The sequence below is a fragment of the Aulostomus chinensis genome, chromosome 11, assembly GCF_037954235.1.
Source record: "Aulostomus chinensis isolate RoL2024-O1b breed Wild chromosome 11, RoL_Achi_v1.0, whole genome shotgun sequence".
Lineage (NCBI taxonomy): Eukaryota > Metazoa > Chordata > Actinopteri > Syngnathiformes > Aulostomidae > Aulostomus > Aulostomus chinensis.
Window position 1 is genome coordinate 8,893,161 of NC_141330.1, and position 23,188 is coordinate 8,916,348.

At 45.2% G+C, this 23,188-nt stretch overlaps 1 protein-coding gene across 2 annotated transcripts in view; it reads right to left on the bottom strand.

Annotated features, from left to right (window-relative positions):
- pou2f2b (POU class 2 homeobox 2b) overlaps nt 1-22,245 on the bottom strand; it is a 40,233-nt gene extending 17,988 nt beyond the window's left edge. For both annotated transcript variants that reach the window (XM_086218152.1, XM_086218154.1), the window contains exon 1: nt 21,093-22,245. In XM_086218152.1, the coding sequence (XP_086074278.1) occupies nt 21,093-21,192 (100 nt within the window). In that variant the 5' untranslated portion in view covers nt 21,193-22,245. The remainder of the gene's footprint in view (nt 1-21,092) is intronic.
- Nucleotides 22,246-23,188: the final 943 nt, after the last annotated feature.

The following is a 23,188-nucleotide window of genomic DNA, read 5'->3' on the forward strand; positions in this document are numbered from 1 at the left end:
CATGCGCACACACGCCACCGACGCATTTACAACACCTATTCCCCTCCTGTCCAAATACCTCTCTGTGGCTGCTTTTCCTCTGGCCCCTCTGCACTGCCATCCTTCTCTCACACCGTTCCCCTCCTCTCTATATCATCTCCGCAGCCGATGGGGAGCCGAGCTTGTCTAGACAGACAGCGTTATCTCCCACGGCGCTACCAAGGTTGAAGCTCAAATCTTTTTCTTCGCTCCCTGTGCCCACCCCCCCTCCTTCTTTTGGAAAGCTGATGGTCTACCGGGAGGGCCTGGTGGCCTTCATCACCAGTTTGAGGAGCAACTTTACACCTGACTGCAGGTTGTTGCCTTCAATTAGGCTCCGTATTAAAAATCACACATATAGGGGAACTTTCCTTTTCCCGCACCTCTGTCCGCCCACCCATCCCATCTTTCACCTTGGCCTGCTCCTGGCCCGCTCACTTTCTCTTCCTTCAAACCCTCTCATCATCGTCATTGTCATCATCATCGTCACCATCATCAGCAACTGCCTCTTTTCTTCGCAACCTTCCTCTTTTCTTTCTCTCATTCAAACTTTCTCTTCTGTTCCTCCTCCTCCGTCTCTCTTTTCCTCTCAGACCTGCTGGTCAGCAGCAGCTGTGACATCACCGGCCACTGTTCTCTGCTCGGATTGGACATTCGGCCACGTTGCCAGGCAACAACAGTGAAAGGTCTTGGTGTGAGCGTGTGTATGTGTGTGTGTGTGTGTATGTGTGTGTGACGCACACGTGTATGTGTGTTGTTGTGTCTGTTTATAGCTACGTGAGTGAAAGGTGTGTGAGCGATTTTCCGCGCCTTGCCCTTTATCTGTGCATGAGGAATGATCCGAACAGATCTACCTCTTCGCTTTATCTCAGATCAAAGCATGTAGATGATTGGGCTGCCTTCTCCTCCACCACAGAAGAAGAAGAGAGATGTCTGCGTACTACGTTAATGAAAAAGAAAGATGGCATGAGTGTGTGTCAGTGTCTTCGCTAACCAAATAAATGTGTATGTTCGTGTCGAATACATCTGTATGTTGTGTGTGTGTGTGTGTGTCTAAATATGTGTGTGTGTAAGCCCCCGGGAGTGGGTGGTTATTGTATCTGACACAGCGGCTCTTTCTCGCGCCTCATATTTCTGGGCCGATCGATTCCTCTGACTCCCGACAAGACAATAATCGCACCTCCCTCTCTCACTCCATCACTACCATTATTACTGACCTCCCCAGGGAACGAACAGGGTGGAGGGAGGGAGAGAGGGATGAGGAAAGGAGGGAGGGTGAGGAATGAGAGGGAGACATAGAGTTGACAAAATGAGCCTATGATGATGAAAAGGCAAAAGGGGACAGTGTTGAAAGTGAGACAGGAAGAGTTGGCCTGGAAAAGGGACATCAGAGGGGTAGAAAGACTGATAGACAGAAAAAAGGCAGAGAGAGAGAGAGAGACAGGAAGTTGGGATAAAGTGATGGTGGGGAAAAAAGCACAGGAAAAAGGGATGTGGCATCCTGAGGTAATAAAGCAGGAATGACAGAAAGCATAAGCATAACAGGAAAAGGGCAGGAAGGAGGCTTGAAAAAAAAAACAGCCAACAATATACTGTAGATCACAGCTAGAAAAGAAAGGAGGACAAGAGTGAGGGAGTGGAGAGACAGAGGGCTGAACGGAGGGACAATAACGGAGAGAATTAGTGGAGGAGAGATGAAGGATTCGCACTTGTAATATAGGAGAGAGAATGAGAGACAGGGACCAGGGAGAGCGATAGAGAGAGGGAGGGCTTAGAAAGAGGTGAAAGAGGGAAAGACAGAGAAATATATACACTTTATATATATATATATATATATATATATATATATATATACACACGCACACACACAAACATACACACGCAGAGACATGCACACACATACACACACAAACAAAGCAATGGCTGAAGTGCTGTGGAGGTCAGCGCTCAAAAATATTATTAAATTGACAAGAGCACAATAGTTGATTGGCAGGCTGACTCCTGCACTGTCATTCAGTGGAGAAGAATGGAGACACACACACTCACACACACAAAAATGTATGTTTCACACATCAACACAGCATGTAGACACTCACACACTCACTATCTTTTGTCTGTGTTATGTGTCTATGGTTGCCAGTCACTGCTGCGCCTCTTTGAATCCAGATTACAATTACAGTAATTGGCTCTCAATTCAAGGGATTGCTGTTTGACCCCCTCACCTCTCTCTCTCTCTTTCTCGCTCACTCACTCATCCACATTTTGCCTGTTCCTCTCCTCCTCCCACCACCTCATCAATATTCCTACCTCTACCTGTATCGTTACATCCATCTTTCCATGGGTGCAATCCTTCTACCCCTTTCTCCTTCTCACCTTAACCCTACACTCTTTCCCCCCTCTACACACACACACACACACACACACACACACACACACACACACACACACACACACACACACACACACACAAACACAAACACACCCCCTTTATAACTATCTTCCTTCCTGTCTTCTATCCATTCTACTCCCTGGCTGCTTTTACTTCTCTGCCCTCACGTCACTTTTCCTCCCTCATTCCCCTCCTTCCTACCTTCCTCTCAGATAGTTGGGGCAACAGGGAATCTATTGTATACTTTATTCATGCTGTATTTATTATAGAGAGATAGCTGTTACGCTATAGAGTCTGGGGTATATATTGTGCATTTGGGGAAAGAGGTGAAAGAGTGATAGATAAAAAGAAGGAGGTGAGAGAGGGGGTGATGGAGGTGGTGGTGATAGTGATTGTGTGGTGGGGAGGCGGTGGTGGTGAAACGAGTGAGAAGGAGGAGGGGGTTAGGAAATTGGTCTGGCTAGCGGAACAGCTTTTCACCTCTCTCTCTCTCTCCCTCTCTCTCTTTCTCTCCCTCTTTCTCTCTCCCTCTCTCTATTCTGCTTTGTATTCTGCAGAGATGACAGGGGGAAAGCTTTATTGCTCCGAGTTTGTATCGATCGGGGCCCCTCTGAGGGGGGAGGCCAGGGGACGCACTGAACAAGCCCTTTTTCAACGACCGCAGCTCTAGCAACCTCCCCCCTTCCTTCTTCCACCACCCCCCCACCCCACCTCCTCACTCACACACACACACACACACACACACACACACACACACACACACACACACACATGCACACGTCTCCCTCCGAACCCTCCTCTTGCTCGCTAGCTTGCTCTGAAATTCAAATTCAAGGCTCTTATTCTCAAAGGTTAGGAGAGGGAGAGCACCAGCGAGCGAGGGAGAAGGAGAGAGAGAGATTGAATGAAAGAGAGATGAGGCGTCTGGCTTCTTTCCTGACCGAGGCCCTGAATGGAGCTGGGATCTGATAAGCAGAGCCCACAAACACAAACAATGGAAGAAATAGAGAAATAAAGGGCAGCAAAAAATGGCCAAGAGGAATATATCAATCCCCATCCTTTCTCTTAATTCGTCATGTCCCTCTATTGAGTTCCTATGAAAGAAAGATTTAATTAAGCCGCATTTGAGCATTTAACTTCTTAGGCTTGTGTGGATCTCACTCCAAGAGTTAAATTATTTAAATGTTTCTTTTTTAAAAAAACTCACAGTCTGGTTTACACAGTAGAAATCTCATCAAAGCATGGATGAAAATCAGGGCGTTAAAATGACAAATCATCCACCTTCAGGCGTCTTTCTGTTTGACAAGCGTTAAATGAAAAGGGGGCGAGACCCAACGCTAAAGCCAACTGACCAAACACTTGACTCATACACACAGTTGTGCACGCACGCACGCACGCACATACACACACCCTATTTATCCGTTAATGGCATGCACAGCGCTGCAGTGAGGCTCAGGAGAAGAGCAGATTGTCCATCAGGGGGTTACAGGGTTCAAGTCCATGACCAAAGGGCTAGAGGAAGGTTAGGGGGTTGTAGGTTCAACTCCCTGGGGGAGAGGAGGATCCCTGCTGTCTCCCGTCTGACCCCCCCCCCCCCCCCCCCCCCCCCAAGAAACCCCTCCTTGAGGACAATATACCCCCTCCACTGCCCCTCTTTTCTCTCTGTCCTGCTGCTGGCCCCTTTAAGCCCTGCTTAGTCTGATCACACATGTGTAAACTTGAGCCTAGCCTCGGACTCTCTCAGAGTCTCTGATGTACACATGCTGCCCTGCTCATAAACAAACACAAAAACAATCACACGGATATCACACACTCCCAGTGATGCACAAACATATTCATGAAAACACACTCGAATTCAAATACAAATGATTTTCTCTTGCTATCTTCCACTTTCCCCCTGAAATCCTTTTATTTTGACCTCTATCCTGACTGACACTAGCTGTTTCCAAATCCATCTCACTTACTCGTCTGCAGGAAAAGACACACAGCGTTGCCTCGGCTATCAGCTGCAGCAGATGTGAGTGGATATGAGATATTTGTGTAAACATTGGATACATATATACTGTCATTGATATTGCTTGTGTGGTTTATGTGCAGCTCCAGATTGAGTTGGGTGATAGAGTATACATCAGAGACAATAGTACTAGATGCTACACATCTGACTCATAGAAAAATACACACACACAGGCGTCTGCACACATGCGCACACACACACATACACGGTAGAATAACCTGCAGGCCTATAACCTGCCTTGTTGGCTGGATGGATGCATTATTAAACACATAGGATTTTATATGTAGACACAGAATATGAATGCAGTACTGGGTGCAACTGAGGAGATTCACTTGTTCTCCTGAGTCTCTGCTCTCACATTTTTTTTCTCTTCAAAGCCTTTAACTTCATTACGCTTCACTAGGTATAATATTTAGTTTATGTGCTTGATATTGTCATTCTGTTTCACAATATTGCATTTGTGTATTTCTACTATGCACCTCATGGAAAGATTGTTCACTGTAAGTTCAGAGTATATGTACTTTCTGCTATTATGTTTTTGTACTACAGCCGCGATTGTCTAAACCTGCTCTAGAAGAAGCGTCTCTCCGCTGTTGCTCTTTTTTAATCCTTTCATCACCCTTTTTGTGGAGTTATCTTTGTATTCTGTTAAAGAATGGTGGCTTAGAAGTTGTTACATGTACTGTATAGATCATAAAAACCTTTTGAGACAAATTTATGATCTGAGGCTAAAGAAATAAACCTGACTGAAAAGCTGTAATTCTTTGAAATATCCAAGCAACTGTATTTACTACAACCTGTGATGACAGTGTATTTTGGCGGGGTCATGTTAGAGGTGGGAAACATAGATTTAAAACTGAACCATGATATGTGACGGTATGTTTTGAGGAAACGACATAAATGGCGAGGATATTAATATAAAACATGTTTTTGGTCAGGCGTCTTAAAGTCATGCAAACCCAAACACACTCACAAAGTAAGATTTAAGACTTCATCTCATCAAATACGAAACTAGACAATTGAAACCGGCTACAAAAATGGAATTTTTTTTTAGACTGAATTGAAATGTTGAGTTGTAAATATAGAAAGAGAAATATGAGTAGGAGAGTGTTCATTATACTTGAGGAAAGTTCTAAAAGAGGGGAATTTATTCCTCCCAGGAGCGTATATATAAATCTGAGAGTGTAAATGGTGTTGTTGTGTAAAGTGTGTATGTTGTTTTCTCACTATTGAAATAAAGAACAAAACTTTGATACACCAATAAAAATTCGAGTAACAATGCACCCACTCTTGCAGGATTCATAATAAAAGTCCAAGATAAACACATGGAAATACTTTACCTCTGCAAGGGAGAAAATTATGTTTAAATAAAGCAAATATAATACAGGACTGAAGGAATTCCCATCATGAGGAAGATTTGTAACAATTTGTCATGGGTGAGATGTCACGGCCCCCCGTCCTGTCTCTATGAACAGCTGAAAAGATGGAAACGTCAGACCATTTGACGCCCCTTTTAAAGTATCAGTGTGTTGATGTTGCAACCAAGAGACATGAGGGATGAGTTTGGTCACAAGCCCAATGGTGAATGTATGACATCATCCTTCTCACGATCATGAGTGTGAGCCATTGTGAAAAACCGTTTTAACCGAGGAGCAAAACCTACTGTCGTTGAGTGGTCAAAGTAAACCACAACATGAGCACTTTGTATACATTTGTGTGTGTGTGTGTGTGTGTGTGTGTGTGTGTGTACGTGTGTGTTTACATCTGTAGGGCGGGCGGGCCGGGCTCCGACTCTCACGGTAATCGATGAACGAGGGAGGCAGCGGGTGAGGCAGGGATGTGTGTGAGGGGGAGGGCGGGTGGGAGAAAATCGGTAAAGAAAGCAGGTTATCTCCCGTCATTAGGGGAGGGGGAATCCCCGTCTGCAGGGGTGGGGGGGAGGGAGGATGGGCGGGTGAGGAGGGGTGAGGGAAGACTGGGGTTCATTGATAAAAAGGGAGGGAGAGGGGAGAAGGGGAGACTATGTTTGGCATCGAGAGAGAGCAGACAATTATCTGTATTGATTAGAGCGGCCCAGTACTGTGAAGACTGAGAAAACTATGACTGGATCAATAGAGAGAGAGGGAGAGAGAAAGGGAGACAGCGAGACAGAGAGAGAGAGAGAGAGAGAGAGAGAGAGAGAGAGAGATGGGGGGTTAGAGGATAGACAGACCAATAGAGAGAGAAATGACAGGGATAAAATTTACATATAATGACAAACATAAGGAGACAGACACATAGTTTATGGTGCAAAGCAAAGTTGAAGTCTCAGGGTGGCATAACGTGTACGAGGGAGGAGAGTCAATGAAAGCAGAAGGAGATCCATTACACAGCTGATGTCGTTACTCTTTATAATTGATTCGTCAGCACAACCACAGAGTTCATTCAACAAGCCCACCAGTGCCCTCCCATCACCACAACACACAACTAAGCGGCTAAACACACACTGAGTGACCGCAATCCATTGAGGATGGAGACGAACCTGGCAACCCAGAGAAAAGCGCGACTGTCAGCAGCAGGAGAGCAGAACTTGCTGCAGCCCAGGGGTGGCTGATAGGGAGAGAAATGAATGTCACAATATGGAAAATTACACGTCAGATAATCCAATCGATGTTCACCGTATTGGTCCTGCGTGTTCATGAGAAGTGTGATGCAATCAATTGAAGCTAATTTTCACCTGACATTTAAGAAATCCCTGTGTGGGTTATCTGACTTACTAGTTGCCTTGTTTTTTTTTTTAAACCACTGATTTACACAGTAGAAGCTTGTTTCACAATCTTTGATATCCAATTATATCTGCACAGCAGGTACACCAGGCACCCAAATCAGAGTGAGGATGTGCTTCTTTTCTATATTTCACGTCGCTCTAATGTCAATACCTTTGCTTTGACGACTGTATCTTCCCATTTTAGACTCTGCAATTCATAGACGTCCTACTTTCTAAAGGAAGCAAACACTTAAATTATCACCAAAGTTGTAACATTATTACAACATATTCAGTTGTTATACCAAATCACATCTTAATATACTTTCTTTCACTTGAGATTTTACAGTAATTGCTTTGCTTGTAATATAGTCCACTACATGATAACTATATGGATAATGATGCATCAGCATATTTTCAAGCTGTATGGTGTGGTGCAGTAAATATATACATAAAATTGTTAAAGTACATGCTAAGATTGTGCTGCATTCCACTGTACTTCAATAAAACGACTTTCTGCGATGTGGTCAAGTCACAAAAGCAAATTTGAATTTGGAGAGAAAGACAGAGAAAACATTCAGATCTGTGAGTGACGTTTCACTGACTCAATCCAAACTAAGTGAGAGAAAAGCTGATTGTTGGGTATTGGTAAAATATTGTTGTTGTGTTTTTTTGCATCATGAAAGTTAAAATTAGGGTGAGCAAGTTCTGGTTAGGCTAATTCTCCAGAAAATGACTGTAAGTCTTGGCAGATACCACAGAAGTGACTCACTTAAATGTGTGTGTGGGGCGTTCAGGTAGGGGAGCCTTGCTGCAGGCCTCTTTTTTGTGTTTTGTACGGGACAAAAAAAACAAAATGGTGGCATAAGACTGGAACAAAAGGCACACTGTGAGAGACAAGAGTTACAACCTGCGCTGAGTAAAAAAAAAAAACGGGAAAGAAAAAAAAAACATCTTGCTGGAACACACACGAGAGAAGGTAGAACCTCACACGCACAGGCATTAATCCCTAATCAGACTCCTGAAGAGTGTGTGTACACTCACACTGCACTTCCAGTTGCAATTTACATTTCTTGGAATCCTTGACTCCACTACCCAGGTAACCACACACACACACACACACACACACACACACACACACACACACACAGGGGACCGCATCTGTCATATCTTAGTTTATTGAGCATTACAAGATGATAGAATTCAGCCTCCCGCTCTCCTGATATCTTTTGACACCGAAGAGTAACGTATTGTCAGAAAAGGTTTATACAAAAGCAAACAAATAGATGGAAAAACATAAACTCTGAAGTGGAGGAGCCAGGCTAGATATTGAGGAAACCTTTGGTAAGGGCAGAAAATGTCAGATTTGACAAATGACCTTTTAAACATGGAGCAGATGTAGAGAGTCATGTACACTGTGGACAGAGGGCAGCTCAACTGTCTGTCTCTTAACAGCGAGTGAAAAGAAGAGCGTCACTGTTCCATGCTGTTAACATTAAACATTACTGTAACTTTACATACAAATCTATACAATCCAAAGAGGTTCCTGAATCTAAAGTGAATTTTTAAACTATTTTCTTTTTGGTTTTGTTAATAAATGGAAGAAGACGATAGAAGAAGAATTTGAGATGGGTTGGAAAATGAAGTGTAGCAACAACAAAAGGAGGAGGGAAACATTTGACAGAGAGGACAGAGGAACAAGACATGAATTACAGGTGTAGAGTTATGCATGCATGACATCACTGGACCCCTCCTCCAGCCCTTGGGAATGGGCACCTTGGAAACGGTCGCTAAGGGAACAGAGTACTGAGGGAGAGAGAGAGAAAGAGAGAAAGAGAGAGGGAAGGAGAGAGAGGGGGGTGGTGGGGGTGGGGTTCAAGGTGGTTTAAACATTTTCAAGAGGTATAAGGCAGCTAATGAAACATCAATTTCAACCTCAGTAAAAAAAAAAAAAAAAAAAAAAAGGTGGACAAAGTCATATGACAGGGGAGAAAAAAAATCCCTAACAAACCCACATTTACCTTCCTCATGTCCCAACCAGCAAATGGGCCACATAAAGGGTGAAAAAGCAAGCTCCATCAGCCAAAGCCTGCATTGTCCTCCTCCCCCATATACTGTGACCTCTCATCCACTCCAGTCATTTAGAGTGAGGAAATTTAGTGCAGCACCAATGCAGCGTGATGGTAAAACCCGCAGCGTGATAGAGAGCCCCGGCCGGCCGAGGGTCTCCGATTTATCACATCGAGAAATATTGATGGAAAAACATGTTGATGGACAAAGAGAAGCTGGTGTTGTGAAATGTTGGCTGTTAATGTACACGGGTGCATGGAGGTCATTTTTTAAATGGATTGAGAAGTTAGCACACACACTTTTGGGGCGTTACAAACACACGCACAAAGGAAGAATCTGCTGCGCTGTCTGACCTCGGCGAAATCTCCTCAGACAGAGTAACCTCCATACAGCTGCACTCTGACTACCTCTGTCTTCTCTCAGCTTGGTCAACATCCAATACAACAGCTACAAAAACAAAATTATACACACACACACACACACACACACACACACACATACATATATATATATATATATATATATATATATATATATATATATACACTTTTCATCCTAAAGAGTTAGAGAATTTATGTACATAAAACAGCTATTGTCTGCACACAGCATATTCACAAAGCAGAATCATATACATATCAAAAGCATTGTTTTGCTATGCAATATAGATTTGGTATGTATGCATAACATATGATCAATATCTTTTGCTGAATAAAACATGCTGCTGGCTTTTGACAGACCCATTTGAAATGGAGATGCTATGCTAATACAAAAGGCTTCGGTGAGATTGGCCCTGAACCCTCCACATACCAGCAGTTCACATTTAGACGCTCTCACCTGCACTCTCCATAATGCATGAGCTGCCTGAATATATATCACCCCCTGCACAGCTCACTCACACACATGTACAACAATACACCAACACACTAGTTCTTGCACGAGGACAAGAAGCACACACACATACAGAGACACACATACAAACTCACACACAATAGGCACCTACATGACACAAAACAAGAGAAACAGATGGTGAGAATCATACAGCACACGTGCAGAAAAAGACTTCTGTTGCTGGACAGAAAGGATAAAAACAGAACAAAAAACTTTGCTTTAATTTAGTAGCAACATTTGGCACCTTTAAAGGATCAATTTTCTATTTACTGTCAGAATTTAGTTGCTGGAAAAACCACATAAAAGCTTTGATCGTTATGAAGCATGAAGCCACATTCAGTGGAGAAAAAAAAACACTGTTCTTTAATCAAGTGGTGTGAGACACACACAGGCAGCACTTAATCAAAACACTGGTAAGCCATCCTGAACCTCTAGGCTTCCAGCAGCAGGAAGCAGCGTCAGGGTTACTGAACAACTCAGCGCAAACTGTGTGTGTGTGTGTGTGTGTGTGTGTGTGTGTGTGTGTGTGTGTGTGTGTGTGTGTGTGTGTGTGTCTGCTGCTTGTTTGTGGGAGACCAGTGTGTTTTGTGGGCAGCCAATTAACACACACATAGTTTGAGAAAAGTAGAGTGAGCTGAGCTGACAAATTAGAGAGCGGATATTACTGCAGAGGTAATTACAGTGAGGAAGACAATGATTTACATGACATTACATTATTATGATAGCCAGTAGTAGATATGCATTTACAGGGTAGTATGTCTGTTTTACAAGACAGCTGAATTTACTTAGTGCTTCTCTCTCTCTGTCTCACTGCCCCTGCTGGTCTTTAACCTTGGCCTCTGGTGCTTCTGCCTATTGCAATAAAGTCACCCATCCTCCACTTTACCTCTCCCTCCCTCCCTCTCTCTCTCTCTCTCTCTCTCCTTCTTCTCCTCTTACTCCTCCTTGATTCCGTCTGTCGCTCTGTCCCCCCGGCACCACTGTTGTCCACTGTTCCACTCATTCATAGTAAACACTATTGATTTTCAGCAGGGAAAATAAAAAAAAAGGCCATGAATTTTAATGCCCCTATCTGTCCCCTTCTCCATCCTTTCCTATCCCCCCTGCTTCTCCCTTCCCTTTACCCCCCCTCCTGCCTCCACCTCCTCCACCTCTTCTTTCCTGAGGGGAGGATAAAGAGATGGGGATCGTGCATGTATGTGTATGTGTGTGTGTGTGTATATGGTAGAGCGTAAGGTGGTGGTACGGTGTGAGGGGAGGGGTTGCATTTCTCATTTCCCAGCTGTGCCTCTCTCACACAACTGCTCCTCTCCACTCACCCCCTCAACACTTCTCCTTCTCCCCATCCTATCCTTCTCTCCTCCTCCGTCCTTCCTCTCGACCCTCTGTCGCTCTTCTCTACTCTTCACACCGGCTTTGACTCTGGGGAGAGGAAACAAACGGAGCCACACACACACACACACACACACACACACACACACACACACACACACACACACACACACACACACACACACACACACACACACACACACACACACACACACACACAGAGGCTGTCCCATCCGCGTACTTAAACAATCACACACACGATAAGTGATGCAACCACCCTTTGGTCAATGCATACAAGACAAACATATACATATAAATGTACTGATTAACACTTGCACACACGCACACACGCACACACACACACACACACACACACACACACACACACACACACACACACACACACACAAATGACACAAGCCATTCCCCATCAGCAGCGGCAGGATTTAAATTTCCTTGCACTGAGTTCCATCTCTATCTTTCTCCCCTGTCTTGTTGTATGTATCTGCCTTCTAATATCCCCCTCTCCTCTTCTTTCCTCCACCATCCCTCGCCCCTCGCTTCTCTCTCTTCTACTCTGTGTATTGATTTTGCTATAAGCGGTGTCCCGGTTGCGACAGGTTAGCACAGACAGACAAAGGCAGACTTCATCAAGCAGCGTTAAACACGGGAGCCACGTCCTCAATAATCACTCCATCACACAAAAGATGATGAAAGAGAGAGAGAAAGAGAGAGAGAAAGAAAGAAAGAGAGAAAGAGAGAGAGAGAGAGCGAGAGCATGAGGAGAATATTGACAAATTGCCAGGAGTAGAAAAGTAGTGGAAAAAGGTGTTCAAGGTTGTATTTCCTTTAAGTACAAATCGCAGAGATATTCCAGGATTTAAACCGAGGAGTTTCATGCTTGATAACATTTTTCATTTGAGATGTTTGATGTATCTTCCTGTTTGTGACTTATGTATGAACACATTGTTACTTAGAAACATAATCTGTCTTCACACATGATGGACATTTAATGTTCAGTGGAACACTAGCTTTAATTAGTCTCTTTCTATATAAACTGCTGGAGTTAAAGGAGGAATTTTCCTCTTCTCACCTCATTATAACAGCGAGTATGAGTGTGTGGACTTTACTGGTCTTTCGTTTTTAAACAATTTGAATTTAGGGGTGTGTGTGTGTGTGTGTGTGTGTGTGTGTGTGTGTGTGTGTGTGTGTGTGTGTGTGTGTGTGTGTGCTCGTTTGTGAGTGCGTGTGTGCATGTGTGTGTGTGTTCGCATCTGTGCATGTGCATGCAGACAGATTTCATCTCCACTTAATCTCCAGCTCCTAATTCAGAGTGTACATTGAGCCGCCTAATAGGATGTGACTGGAGAGCCTGCTGCAGCGCTAGCTAGCTAGCCGCTAATGAGAGGACCGCCACAGCCGGAGAATCAAAGCGCTTCATCAGCACTCCTAATTACTGTAAACCTCATTAGCTGGTCCAAGAGCTAACATCTGCTCTGGCTAACAAAGTACACCCAAATATAACACGGGCCTGGCCTCATGTGCTCATGTGCTGCTACCACACCCCGTGATTTCATTGTTCTAGACTGTGCTGCAATTGTAATGACAGCAGGGGAGGTTTGCAGCTATTCAGGTCGGAAAGCTACAAGGACGAGTTCAATGTAGATTCTAATGACAGTTCATTTGTGTTGTTCTGTGCTTCACTGCAGTCTGAGGGTGCTAATGTTGCCCATCTATGAAGCAGCAGGTGTGTGGACAGCAGGTTTCCATGTAGCTCTGTCTGTTAGCCCGCTCACCCCCTCTCTAACTCTGATCAAAGCACTTCCTTTCAAACCCCCCAACACCACCACCACCTTCTGCTATTCCTCTCTCCCCTCACCTCCCACCTCTTCCCCCTTCATAATTTGACTGATGATTATACTTGTCACTCAAGGCAGCATGTGGCCAATTAGGATGAGAAGTGACAGAGAGGGGAGGGGTGAGCAGGTTGTGATGAAGGGGTGGTGGGGGCAGGAAATTTGGGTTACAACTTTGTGTTGCCTGTTTCACTCAGGTAGCCTTTTTTAACTCTAAGTGGTGAAGGGAGAGAAATATATTTGTTTCTGTTCAATTTTCTTTAAGAGACTAGAGAGACACCTTTCTGACGTACTGGCCTTGTCTCACACTCTCTTGGCCACTTCAGCGTGTCTCCATGTTCCAGGGTAATCACAGGCTCATTTAAAGTCACTTTTGTACACTACCTCTGACTGGTGGTTAAGAGTGCGACCACAAACTAGGCTTTTATGGGCCTTAATGTGTCCTACAGACACTTTGGCAACCAGACTGCTGCCACCGAAGATGCAAGGCAAGGGAGAGAGATGAGGTAGAGAGAGAGGTAGAGAGAGAGGTAGAGAGAGAGAGAGAGAGAGAGAGAGAGAGAGAGAGAGAGAGAGAGAGAGAGAGAGAGAGCGAGAGATCCAGACATGTGAGGCCAACAGCCATGGCGACTTAACCAGGCTGAAAAAAGGGGGAACGAAATAGGATGAAAGAGGAGGGAGGGGGCGGGACGTGCACAACAAAATGGACAGAACATGGGAGTGTCAAAAGAAAGGGGAGAGAGAGGTCACTTAGTCATTCCTTTGGCACCCCGACTCTGCGCCTCCCCCCTTGTCCCCTTTACAAGCAGACAAAGGGACAGAGGGGTGCAGCCCTTGTACAGGGAAGGGAGGGGTATATACTTCCCTCTGTCACACCCCCCCTTTCTCCTTGCCCCTACAGACAATCAGTTAATATGTTGGTTTGGAGATGCAAGTAAAAAAGAAGTGCAAGAAGGATAACTTAAGACAGACAAAAAAAAATTACCTGTTTTTTTTTCATACAGAAAATTCTCTCTCAGTCCCAAGCATTTTTTAAAATATTCTGGCACTTACTTTTAAAAGCATTGAGAACAGTGGGACTATGCACATATAAAAGAATAGAGGAGAAAGAGAGATTGCACAAGAGAATTAGAGGGAAAGAAGGTGGTCGAGTACAACAGATTAATTTCAGAACAGAGCACTCCCGCCGAAAGCAGGATGGAGAACAGGAAGGATAGAGAGGATCAAGAAAAGGGAGAAGGCTGAGAAGAGAAAGAGAGGAGGGAGATTAAACATGTATTCATCTCTCTCAAAGGGCCTGAGCTGCTTTTGGAAAGTCTCTGTTATGTGTTTGAGCTGCTTGTGTGTGTGTGTGTGTGTGTGTGTGTGTGTGTGTGTGTGTGTGTGAGTGTTGGGCCGATGGGACACTGCTTGTATCAGACATGTTGGCTGCTCTCGCCTGGAAACCTGATCGCTAAGCGCTCCCATCCACCTCTGTTCTGAAGGACAGCGGTGGAACCCCAAAGGTTAATATGATCCCTTCATTACCATAAATCTTATCAGCTAAAAAAGAAAATGTAAAGAACGACCCCTGATTTAGTCATCCCCTCTGCTGGGTTAAGGGGAGACACCCAATCAACCCCCTGAGTTTTATTGGCCTTTTTTATTATCTAAATGTACTTGCACATGAGCGAAGTGGCAGAGGTGACAGCCTGCAGCGATCAACAACAACAAAAGACAGGAGATGGAGAAATCACATTGTTGGCCTGTTTATGAGACCACAGTCACCTCAGCAAACATCTTTTGCTGGGCAAGGGTGGATAAAGTTCTGGTTCCTCTCTCTGGGGGAATGCAAAGCTGCCGAGTTTTTGCACTGATGTTTGAATAAATCACACAATCTTGGAGTGAAAAATAGCACCAGTTTATCAACTGTAAACCATAATCAGCAGGAATTCACAGGCTTGTTTTGACTGTGGTGTTCAATATCTGTGATTGGCGACGTGTGGCGAAACCCACTCCAACCATGATCACCGCCAGGCTACCACTGGCCGAGTGAGTACAACAGGATGTCACCCCGTGTGGAGGTCAAGCACACTCAAGTTCTCCGTATGTGCATCATCTGTATGTTATTGGAGGAGAGAGAGGGAGATGTGACAAGAAACACAGAAAGAAAAGCTGTAAATCAATACCCACAAAGGAGACAAGTGGCTTGTGTGTGTTTATTCCCACTGATGTGTTGATTAACTGTCTGCACACACAACCACATATGCTCACACACTCCAATTTATCCCTCTCTGCATGTGTTCTTCAGGTCTGATTAAGTGGCCTGCTCACCCGGCCACTGATGAGGACTAATGCTGGGCTGTGTGTCACTGGACATGGCTACCCACTGAAAAAATGACATGGTGTGTGTTCGAGTGACCACTATATCACACTCTTCGGATGAGGAAGTCCATGTGATGTTGAGTCGCATGCATGTGTTCTGTGTCTGTCTTAGTGTAATGTATTTGTGTAAAGGTCACTGATTGTGTGTGGAAATGCTTATTAATATACTAGCGGTGTGGTGTGGTGTGTGTGTGTATGTGTGTGTGTGTGTGTGTGTGCGTGCATGCATGTGTGTGTGTTTGTGTGTGTCCTGATTTGTCCTGTTCCCTGGGAGAAACTCAATACCACTCACTGCTGCTAATGAGCTGTGGGACCTCATCAGCATTAATACTGCATTAGTCTTAACCAACACACACATCACCAGACACATACATACATACACACACACACACATATACGTACACACACACACACACACACACACACACACATATATAAATACAAGCTAATGGTGCATATGCACACCTGTGCAAATCTATAAAAAGGTAAACAGTTAATAGGATTAAGAGGAATTTTAAAACCATACTGTGACAAAACACATAGAGCAGTATGAGGGTATTACGACAAACATATATTACTGGACATGTCTGGATTCGTTCCTGTGGGTGTAAACTTGCCATTGGATGACTCTCAGCATTCTCCTCCCCTTCAGCTTTCGGCATTTTAAAATTCGATGAAGATTTGGGTTGTGCAATGAGGGACGGCCTGCTCTGTTCTTTGGATAAATAGTTATCAAGATATAAAACAAATTTGGGACGGCACGGTGGTTCCGTGGTTAGCCCTGTCGCCTCACAGCAAGAAGGTTCCAGGTTCAAGCTCGGGCACGGGATCTTTCTGTGTGGAGTCTTCATGTTCTCCCTGTGCCTGTGTGGGTTCTCTCTGGTACTCCAGCTTCCTCCCACAGTCCAAAGACATCAAGAGGGGATGAGGCTGATTGATACTCTAAATTGACTGTAAGTGTGACTGTGAGTGTGAATGCTTGTCTGTCTCTATGTGTTGGCCCTGTGATGGACTGGTGACCTGTCCAGGGTGAACCTCGCCTCACGCCTGAAAGCTGCTGAGATAGGCTCCAACCCCCCACCCCCTGCAACCAACAAACTGGAAAACAAATTTGTTTACAACATTTGCTCTAAAACTGAGACATTATCACATTCTTGTTTGCCCACCAGTTACAAAAATGTTTTTCAAGTTGCCCTGTCATGGTGGTTTTGTCAGGGCATCATGGCTGCACCGCCCATGATGACTACTGCTGGTGTACTGAAACACAGCTTTTTTCCAACTGTATTAGAATGATATCAGGTTGCACCAGACATTTCTCAGCACAATGAGGAGATTAATATTTGGATTCATCAACATAAGACAACAGCATAACTCTCCAAAGCAGTTTGCTGACAATGACTACGAAGGAGCTGAAGACTTGTATGTGTTTTTTTAAGATCAAATCAAAGTTTGTGGATTATTGAACATATGGCTGAATATAGATGGCTTGGATTATGCTGGACAATGTGCTGGGGGGTTTGTAAACTGGCATTTTGGACATTTTTGCTGTTGTTCCTGGTTGCCCTCCTTTTGCTTCAACCTAATAAAATGCTGTGTTTGAATTTTAGGAGTCACCAAAAGGGAATGCAGGGGGAAAACACTTTTTGGGTTCAAGACACATTAAAGTGAATCACTGAAAAGCAAAGCACAATTTTTGGTGAAACACAGTTTAATTCCCTCATGCTATGTGTCAATTTTGAGTAAAATCGGAATAACAACAAGAACAAGGTGATTACTTGCTCAGAAATGAGGTTTTTTTGTCATAAATATGCCGTCCCTGTTGCTAGACCTTCCCATAGCTCAGGTCTCTGTTGCAGGTTTTCATATGTTAGTCTTGCTACATAAAAGCATCAGTTAAATATAGAACGTCACTGCTGCGGCTCCTCTGGGCCTCATCACATTGTCAAACTCCTGATATACGTAAATAGCTGAAGCGATAGCCCATTAGCCCCCGCAGCATCCCGGCATCAGCCTGCTGCATTCAGAACCCTGTAGCTGGCTCATATATGGCAATCTAATTCTACTACCACAGGGAGAGGAGAGAGAGAACTGTACTGTGACGGAGAGCACGAGGGAGTGGGAGGGAAAGAGAAAAGAAGAGGAGAGAGAGAGTGCTATGGAGAAGGAGAGAGGTAGCTTAATGCAATAAAGCATGTAGTATTGACATCTTTCTCGCGTCTATTGATTCCCCATTATGTTGCTAACAAACCCAGGTTGACATTTTGTCATTTGCAATCATGTTAACACTGCGACTTGCATGCTCCCCTCCACAAACCGATCCATACCTACACACACACGGGTTTGCACATGCGCCCATGCTTGTGCACACTTTTACTCACACACATCAAATGGGTAAGCACATGCGTGGCCTCACAACATGTAGAAATCGAACACATGTGCTAGCACCCTGTACACATGTAGACCTGTCTCAGCTGGGGAACACACAGCTGTGCACTGGGTAATGAATATATATCAGGGCTGACTATTTAATCAGAATGGACTATATGAAATAGACACATCCATTATCAGCAGATGTGTCTGGGAACACATGCAGTACATGTAAAGAGGGAAATGAAGCACATATGAGTGTAAGATCTGAGGTGTGTGTGAGGGATTGTGAGAGAGGGTAGGAGATGGTGGTTAATGGTGTGTGACAAAAGGTGCATATCTAACATGAACTGAATATTGTTTTGTGTGTGTTTGCGTGTGTGTGTGTGTGTGTGTGTGTGTGTGTGTGTGTGTGTGTGGTGACGAAGAGGGAGAGAGAAAGAGAGAGAGAGAAAGAGAGAGAGGAACCAAAAAAGAGAGGAGAAATCAGTCTCAGTGATGTCCCATCATATCATCTCAAGCCCTGCACTGTGTGGGAAACCTGCTGTTTCTCCTCCATGTCCCATTAAACTTTCATACACCAGTTAATGCTGATGGCTCCACAAACCACTTTACTACGCGCACACACACACACACACACACACACACACACACACACACACACACACAGATAGTTCACATAGCGGTGGCTCTGACCCTCACAGACACAATGCTATTAAAAATAGAACAAAATGAGGATCAGTTAGAGCAGCTCGCTATCCAGGTAGAAAACAATCCAACATGCTTGTTTTATGCTATGTGATGGTCAGTTTCTTTCATGACAATGTGTGAGTGTGTGTGTCTGACATGTGCGTGAGCCCCCACAGGGGCTGTGCACAAGTGCTTGAAGCCCATTGTAACATGAAAGAGAATGAAAACACAGGGGGCAAAGAAGGGTCAGGTGGGGCTGAGTCAAACACTCCTGCTGTGACCTCTGACCCCGTACAAAGCTGCGACTCAAAGGAGTCAAGGAGCTGCCACCAGTCAGATGTAAGTTAACTGAGTGCTCAAGAAGTCAAGAGCTGAGGAAATGCGTTTGTGCGTGCATGTGTGTGTGTGTGTGTGTGTGTGCGTGTGTGTTTGTGTGTGTGAGCGAGAGTATAGGTTGGGAAAGCACAGATTAAGGCTCAAGGACACTCCATATTTCTGCAAATAAAAACTTTCACGTGACGCTTTTTCTTTCAGTCCTGAGAAACAGAAGTGACCCCTTTTAAACGTCAAAGCCACTGAGTTTGAAAAGGACAGTGACCTGTTCTGTGTTATCACCCCCCCCCCCCCCCCCCCAAATCTAAGGAGTCCACCCGAGTCCACATCCCATCAGTGTGCCTGCTTATTCAGATGCTGGCCCTGGCCCGGGACACTGCAACATAATGGCTCATCCGTGGTTTACTCTCACCTCTCAAGCTCAAACTGGGTTTTCCTTTCCCTCCTCGTTTTTCACTCTGTCATCTACTCTTACTTTCACTTGTTTCTCTTCCTCTCTCTCTCTCCCGCTCTCTCTTTCCACGTTTTTTATCTCATTCTGACATTCGCAATTTTTCAATGTGCGGAGCTCGAAAACTCCTCCTCCTGCTTCTCCCTGGTCCCCGCTCTTTCGCCTCATCCTCCCTCCATCCCTCTCTCCTCTCTAGTGTGAGTGTGTGTGTATCTCTCCAGATATGGTACGTCCCCCATCATCCCTGGTTTTCTCTCCCCCTCTCTCACCTATCCCTTCACTGTCACATGCTGTGCACTGCTGACAGAGTGTGTGGAGTAAGGGTGAAACCTGGTGTCTCTGAAATGAAAGAGGCTAGAACTGATTTGGAAATGAGAGGTGAACTGAGCATTGCGAGGTGTCTGGCCCTTTAAGAGTCCATCCACCGGCAAGGGTGCACAACAGCCACGTTCATGTACCATTACCCACTGATAGGAAAGGTACTGCATTTCTACTGACTAACATTAATACATTAATATCCCTCTCCTCCTCTTCCTTACTCATTAATAGGTCCAACTCACACCTCATCACACTCTTTCATTGAACATATATTAGTTCTCCAAAGATTGAGGGAGGGGGGGGGAAGGGGGTTGAACAGCTGTTGCATTTCTGAGAAAGAGTCAAAGCTGAGCCGGAGATCTCTCATGACGGTAGTCAGTACCACACTGAAGCCGGCCTGGCTGCTCCCACCACGCGTCCCTTTATTCCGCTCCAGCGCAGATGAAACGCAAACAGTGCCCCAGCCGGCTCCCTCCCCCTCCCTGACTCCCTCTGCTCTCAGCCGTGCAGCAGGCGAGGAGCAGCGGGAAGGAGAGACGTGGAAGCCCGTTTCGAGCGGTGTTTCTAAAGCTGTTAGCCTGGTTCCACAGTCGGAACCGCAGCAGCCATTGAGTCAAATCAGACCGGTTCTGCGAGCTTAAAGTGGAGTCACTAACAGAGTGTTTGGATGAGCAAATCAAAAACCAGAAATATGAAATGAGAATAGTGTTTTGTCTCTCCTTCTCTTCTCCGGTACGCTCCTACTCGGTGTAGATACTCTCTCCTTCTATCTCCCCCTCTCCCTGCTTCCACCGGCTCAAGAATCGATCTCCGCAGGATCGATAAGTTGGCATGAATATTCCCTGCCTGCCGAGAGTCTAGTTGGGGAGAGACGGAGGCTGAGGCTCAGGCGCAGGCAGTGGAGGAGAGGGGAAGGACGTGGGAGAAAAATACCCGGAGAAGGGAACATATGGGCGGCGTGGGAATAAACTAACACGCGGTTGGAAAGGTGGCGCATCGTTCCACCAAACGGACAACAACTCAAGGACATTTTACGCAATTAATTTTTCGGGAATCCAGGAATGCTTCTTTTATTTTAGCAGCACACGCGTAAAGGACTTGTTTAAGCCTTCAATTGGGGATGGAGTGTGCGTGTGAGCGTGTGTGCGCCCCGCAGCTCTCCCGGCTGCAAGTGCATCGGCACCAAGCAAGGCGGGGCGGGTCTGCATGTCTGGCCAACGTGGAGGAGGTGTAAGATGGAAAGGAGAAAAATGTCTTACCGGAGTTGGAGCGCAGAGCCAGAGGGGACTTGAGACGCCAGGCGTTGAGGTCAGGGGCAGTTCTCTGAAACACGAACGGCACCGGCAAGGGGACAAACATGATCTTCCTCCGGCTTCTTGTTTTGATGCAAATAATCTGACAGAGTAACGAGCTCGGTCCTCCTCAGAATCTTCGGTATCTTCGCCCGTCTTCTTGGTAGACAGCTTTGGGAGAATATTTGGTGTGGAGAGCTCACAACATTCGCCGTTAGGTGCGTACACATGTAGCCCAGCAGCGCACTTTTATTTACATGAGTGGATGTCGACTGGTGGCCGGCATTAGATTTGGTGTAAATGTGCATAGAACATATATGTAGGATGGTCCATCGAGTGCAGCAGTTCGAGTCCAGACTAACACACAGACGGATAGAGGAGATCAAACCTCACTTTTACAGGCAACAGGAAAAGTTGTGGTACAATTACGGGCCAGCGTCTTTCTGCTAAAACGTTCTCTTTGAGTAAACATAGAGGCCCGGAGCTTATTTTATCCTCTCACTTCTCACCGGTCATGTTTCCTAGAGGTGTGTAAGGGCTTGAGAACAGTCGCTAGCCTGCTCCTGCAGCATCGCCGGCCGGGGGTTAGCTTTGGTTCGGGCTTTTTACGCCACAATAAATGACCATTACGTAGAAACACGCGGCGTAAAAGGCCGGCGGAGTTAGAAAGTCTTATTTGGATCAGTGTGGTCCTATTTGGTTTGATATGTCGGATTTGGTCTCCGTAGCTGCACGCGCTCCCTCTTCTACATTCGTCCGCACGCGCGTGAAAAACGGCTTCATTTAAAAAGGCAACAAATAAATAAACAAAACAAGCCGCACGGACACAAACAACGTGCGCACTTGGACCTGACGCTCCTCCTCCCTCGCTCTCTTGTCACACGGCAGTAATTAAAACGCAATCAATCGATAAATTAATAAATAAATAAATACAGCGATTAAATAAATAATTGGAACAAACACAAGCCTAGAGATTCCCGTGATGGTATCGCGTTTTACCGGAACACTTGCCTATCTCCGTCCATCCGTCTGTGTGTCTTTTTGTCTGTCTGTTTGTCCCCGTTATTATCTGGGAACCCCAATAGCTCATTCGACCCGGCTCCCTCCAGGATTGTAGCGATCTGCCACTAGGCTGGCCGCAACATTGAGGCGAGAGCGGACCCGCTACTCACACATCACCACCACCCCACCCCCGCACCTCCCTCCCCATCCATCCACCATCCCTCGCTCCCTCCTCTCCTCTCCTCTCCTCCCACCCACCCACCACCCCTCATCTCCCTCGTTTTCACTACCGCTGCAAAAGGTATCCTGTATTGATTTCTGGATTTTACCCCCTCTTAATAATACTGGCTATAATGATGCCAATGGTGATCAGTGCATTACTGCCGGCCTGCTTTGGAAGGGATGAGGACTCGACAAGCGAATCCATGGATACCTATCGGTGCTTCACGCTAATACCTACCAGGATACCCAGCATGAACACAATTAAGTTATCTCATCACTGCTGCTTTTAATAAGCCTCCTCAGCGCTCGGGGTATATCATTAGGTTATTCACTATATAGAAAAGAAAAAAAAGACAAGAGCGACCACTGCTGTTCTGAGCATGAGAGATGATCATGCTGGTTTGCAGCATGAAAATATACTTGAAGACTCCTGGAGATGAGTGCAAATGACTCCACAGATCATTGTGGACTGGGAAATTATGGGCCCGTACCGATGCTGATGTTGAAAATATTTAATGAATCATTAACAATGGGGTTTTTTGTGTGTGTGTGTTTTATTTTGTTTAAATTGTTGTTCCTGTTTAGCTTTCTAACTACTTTTGTGTCAGCGAAACAAAAAAGCATCATCATCATTATAAAAAAAAGCCTATAACCCTGTATATTTCTGAAAGAAATAATTGTTATAAACCTTTCACATCCAAAGATAAACATTAGCTACTGCTGCCTGATTGGTCGATGGTACTCAATAAAGCAAATAACGTCTGATAGAACTGTGAATGAGGGCCAATGTGTCAGGGGGTGAGACCCTCAACAGAGGTGGTGGTGGTGGGGGGGGGGGC